At 61.3% G+C, this 3,287-nt stretch overlaps 1 protein-coding gene across 1 annotated transcript in view; it reads left to right on the forward strand.

Moving 5' to 3' along the window:
- TACC2 (transforming acidic coiled-coil containing protein 2) overlaps positions 1 to 3,287 on the forward strand; it is a 35,787-nt gene that overhangs the window by 4,159 nt on the left and 28,341 nt on the right. The window contains exons 2-3 of the mRNA XM_015560160.1: positions 1,524 to 1,896; positions 3,126 to 3,210. Coding sequence (XP_015415646.1) covers positions 1,524 to 1,896; positions 3,126 to 3,210 — 458 coding nt within the window. The remainder of the gene's footprint in view (positions 1 to 1,523; positions 1,897 to 3,125; positions 3,211 to 3,287) is intronic.

Below are 3,287 nucleotides of genomic sequence, written 5' to 3' on the forward strand. Positions count from 1 at the left end.
ATCCCGTCTCCGCCCACGGCCGGCACCCTCCCTGCCTCCTCCACGGCGCTTCCTGGTGTTGGCAAGACACCGTTTGGATGCCCTCCCCGTGGGGGGTCGGGCTGTGTCCCGAGATGGACGATGTTCAGGGAGATGTGGGGGTGCTTTCTAGCGCAGCGGTCGCCAGGCTTGCGGACCTCATGGGTCACTAGTGGTCCTCGGACCACCGGCCGGCGACCGCTGCGCTAGAGGCCCCTCGGGGACCTGCCGCCCATCTCCTGTTCGTTTGCTGAGAATGTGTCTATGTCCAGGGAGTCGTGGAGGTAAATGGACACGGGAGGCGCCTGAGCCTGTGTCACGAGCACTGGAATTTTTATTTGTTTATTTTACTGATTTCAGAGGGAGAGGAAGGGAGGGAGGGAGGGAGAGAGAGAAGCATCAGTGGTGAGAGAGGATCACGGATCGGCTGCCTCCGGCACGCCCCCCACTGCGGATCCAGCTCACAACCCGGGCCTGTGCCCTGACCGGGAACCGAACCCTGACCTCCTGGTTCCTAGGTCGATGCTCACCACTGAGCCACGCCAGCCAGGCAGGAGCACTGGGGTTTGTAACCCACATCCAGTGGGAGGCCCAGCCCCTGCTCACTCGCTCTGCCACCCGGTACCCACACGTCTTCTCCCCGTCGCAGACCAGACGAGGGAAGGCTGTCCGCCCTCTGGTGGGCGTGCCAGGCCCTTCAGGTCCTGAAACAGCGGTTCTCAACCTGTGGGTCGTGACCCCTTTGGGGGTCGAACGACCCTTTCACAGGGGTCGCCTAAGACCATCGGAAAACACATATATAATTACATATTTTTTTTTATGATTAATCACTATGCTTTCATTATGTTCAATTTGTCACAATGAAAATACATCCTGCATATCAGATATTTACATGACGATTCCTAACAGTAGCGAAATTACAGTGAGGAAGTAGCAACGAAAATAATGTTATGGTTGGGGGTCACCACAGCATGAGGCACTGTATTAAAGGGTCGCGGCGAGAGGAAGGTTGAGAATCGCTGTCCTAAAACCCCCCCCGCATCGGAGCCAGTCCAGCGGAGCCAGCCAACCCCTGCCGGGCGGGGGCTGCAGAGAGAGACGGGCCTGGGACGGGGCTTGGGTCCCAGCCCTGGCTCCGCCCTGGCATCCCGGGGCTCCCCCCGCCCCCCTGCTCAGCTGCACAGCCTGCGGGGATGGGGGATGGGCCCCTGCGGCCATGGCGGCACGAGCCCTCTCTGTCCCCACCAGCAGGTGCGAGGATTGACAGCCCAGAGCGACTGTGGGCCCAGCCCAGGCATCAAAGCACTAAAATGACGAGAAGTGAAAGTGTCCTTTTCCTCCAAGTGAATGAGCAGGAGCATCTCAAATGACCGAGACGCCCGATAACCCAACCTCCCCACTTCTCTAAGCCCCGGCCCCCGCGACCAGCCGCCAGAAAAGGAGCTTTATTACAAAGGGCAGAGCTGTGTCCGGGGACCCTGGGCATTTCCCCCACCTCGTTCAAGGGCCGGGCCGGGGCCGGGCGCGGACACTGGATGGCTCCCCTCCTCCTCGCAGGACCCCACGCCCGCGGCCACGCCGGAGACGCCGCCAGTGATCTCGGCCGTGGTCCACGCGACGGACGAGGAGAAGCTGGCCGTCACCGGCCAGAAGTGGGCGTGCGTGACGGTGGACCTGGAGGCGGACAAGCAGGACTTCCCGCAGCCCTCGGACCTGTCCTCCTTCGTCAGCGAGACCAAGTTCAGCTCCCCCACCGAGGGTAAGCCCCCGGGGACCCGCCCAGGGGACAAAAGGCCGGGAAACCCCGTTGGCGGGGCTCAGGGACGGAGCGTCCACCTACGCACCAGGAGGTCAGGGTTTGAGTCCCAGTCAGGGCACAGCCCGGGTTGTGGCTTGATCATTGATTTTTTATTAGACAGAGAGGAAGGGAGAGGGATAGAAACATCAATGAGGAGAGAGAACCATGGATGGGCTGCCTCCTGCACGCCCCGCACTGGGGATGGAGCCCACAACCCGGGCCTGTGCCCTGACCGGGAATCGAACCCTGACCTCCTGGGTCATAGGTCGACTTTCAGTCACTGAGCCACCCCTGCCCGACCGGAATATCTTATTCTAAAGCTCATATCAGGGAGTCAGTTTTTAAGTGTTGGCCTCAACAATATGTAGAAACGGGTGCTCTGAACCAGAACTGCTGTTTTGTCTGTTTTTACATTAAAAATGCTAGAGGCCTCGGGCTCCAGGCTTCACCCCTGACGCTCCTGCCCGGCGGGTGTCTGAGCCGGTCGCGGTCCCCCAGCCCCTTTCCGAGCAGAGAGCCCTCTGGCTGCGGCAGGTGGCGGCTTCTGTGCCCAGAGTCCATTTGGGCCTCGTTTGCCAGGGCGTCCGCGGGGCCCAGCCAGCGGGAGGCGCACAGTAGGTGCTCAGGATGCGTGCGCCTGCCAGGGAGCCCGGGGAGCAGCAGAGCGGGCCTCCATGTAGAGCGGCCGCGGGGCCGAGGCGTGCGTGGCTCGGTCTCCAGCGAGAGCGCCTGGAATTCTCTTTGCAGCTGAAGTCTCAGCAGTTCGAACGAGGTCATTTCTCCACTGAACTGGACTTTCAAAGTCTGTTTTGGGGCCCTGGCTGGGGTGGCTCCGTGGACAGAGCATTGACCTGCGCACTGAAGGGTCCCGGGTTCGATTCCGGTCCAGGGCTCCTACTTCAGCTGCAGGCTCGATCCCTCATCCGCATGTGAGAAGCAGTCCATTGCTGTGTCTCTCTCTGTCTCCCCTCCTTCCACTCTTTCTAAAAACCCGTAGGGAAATACCCTCAGGTGAGGATTAACAAAACAAAAGCGGAAATAACTAAATGTAACAAGTTTTTAAAAAAGTTTGGGATCTGAGCGTTGGGGTTGCAGCCCCGGAGGCACAGCGGTTTGGGGGCAGCTGGGTGGCTGCAGAGCTGCGCCTACAGCCGGGCACTCGCTGTCCTCCCCTTGCTCCCGGCCGTGGCTGCAGCGAGTTCTCAGGGAGGGACGACCGAGGGTCCCTGGGACTCAGAGCAACCCAGCGCCTGGAGGGCGCCCTCTCGGTCTGGACGCTTGGTGGGCGGAGCTGGGTCTGTCCTGTCAGAACCGGGGTCTGGCCGTAACGCCCGTGGCAGAGCCCGGGGAGCAGGAGGGTTACCGGTGTCCGGGCTGGAACCTCTGGGTGAACAGTTTGTACTCCTGCTCCGGCCCTGCCCTGACCCTGGCCCTGTCCCTGTCATTGCCCCTGCCCCTGTCCCTGTCCTGC

The sequence above is a fragment of the Myotis davidii genome, unplaced genomic scaffold, assembly GCF_000327345.1.
Source record: "Myotis davidii unplaced genomic scaffold, ASM32734v1 scaffold1055, whole genome shotgun sequence".
NCBI classification, from domain to species: domain Eukaryota; kingdom Metazoa; phylum Chordata; class Mammalia; order Chiroptera; family Vespertilionidae; genus Myotis; species Myotis davidii.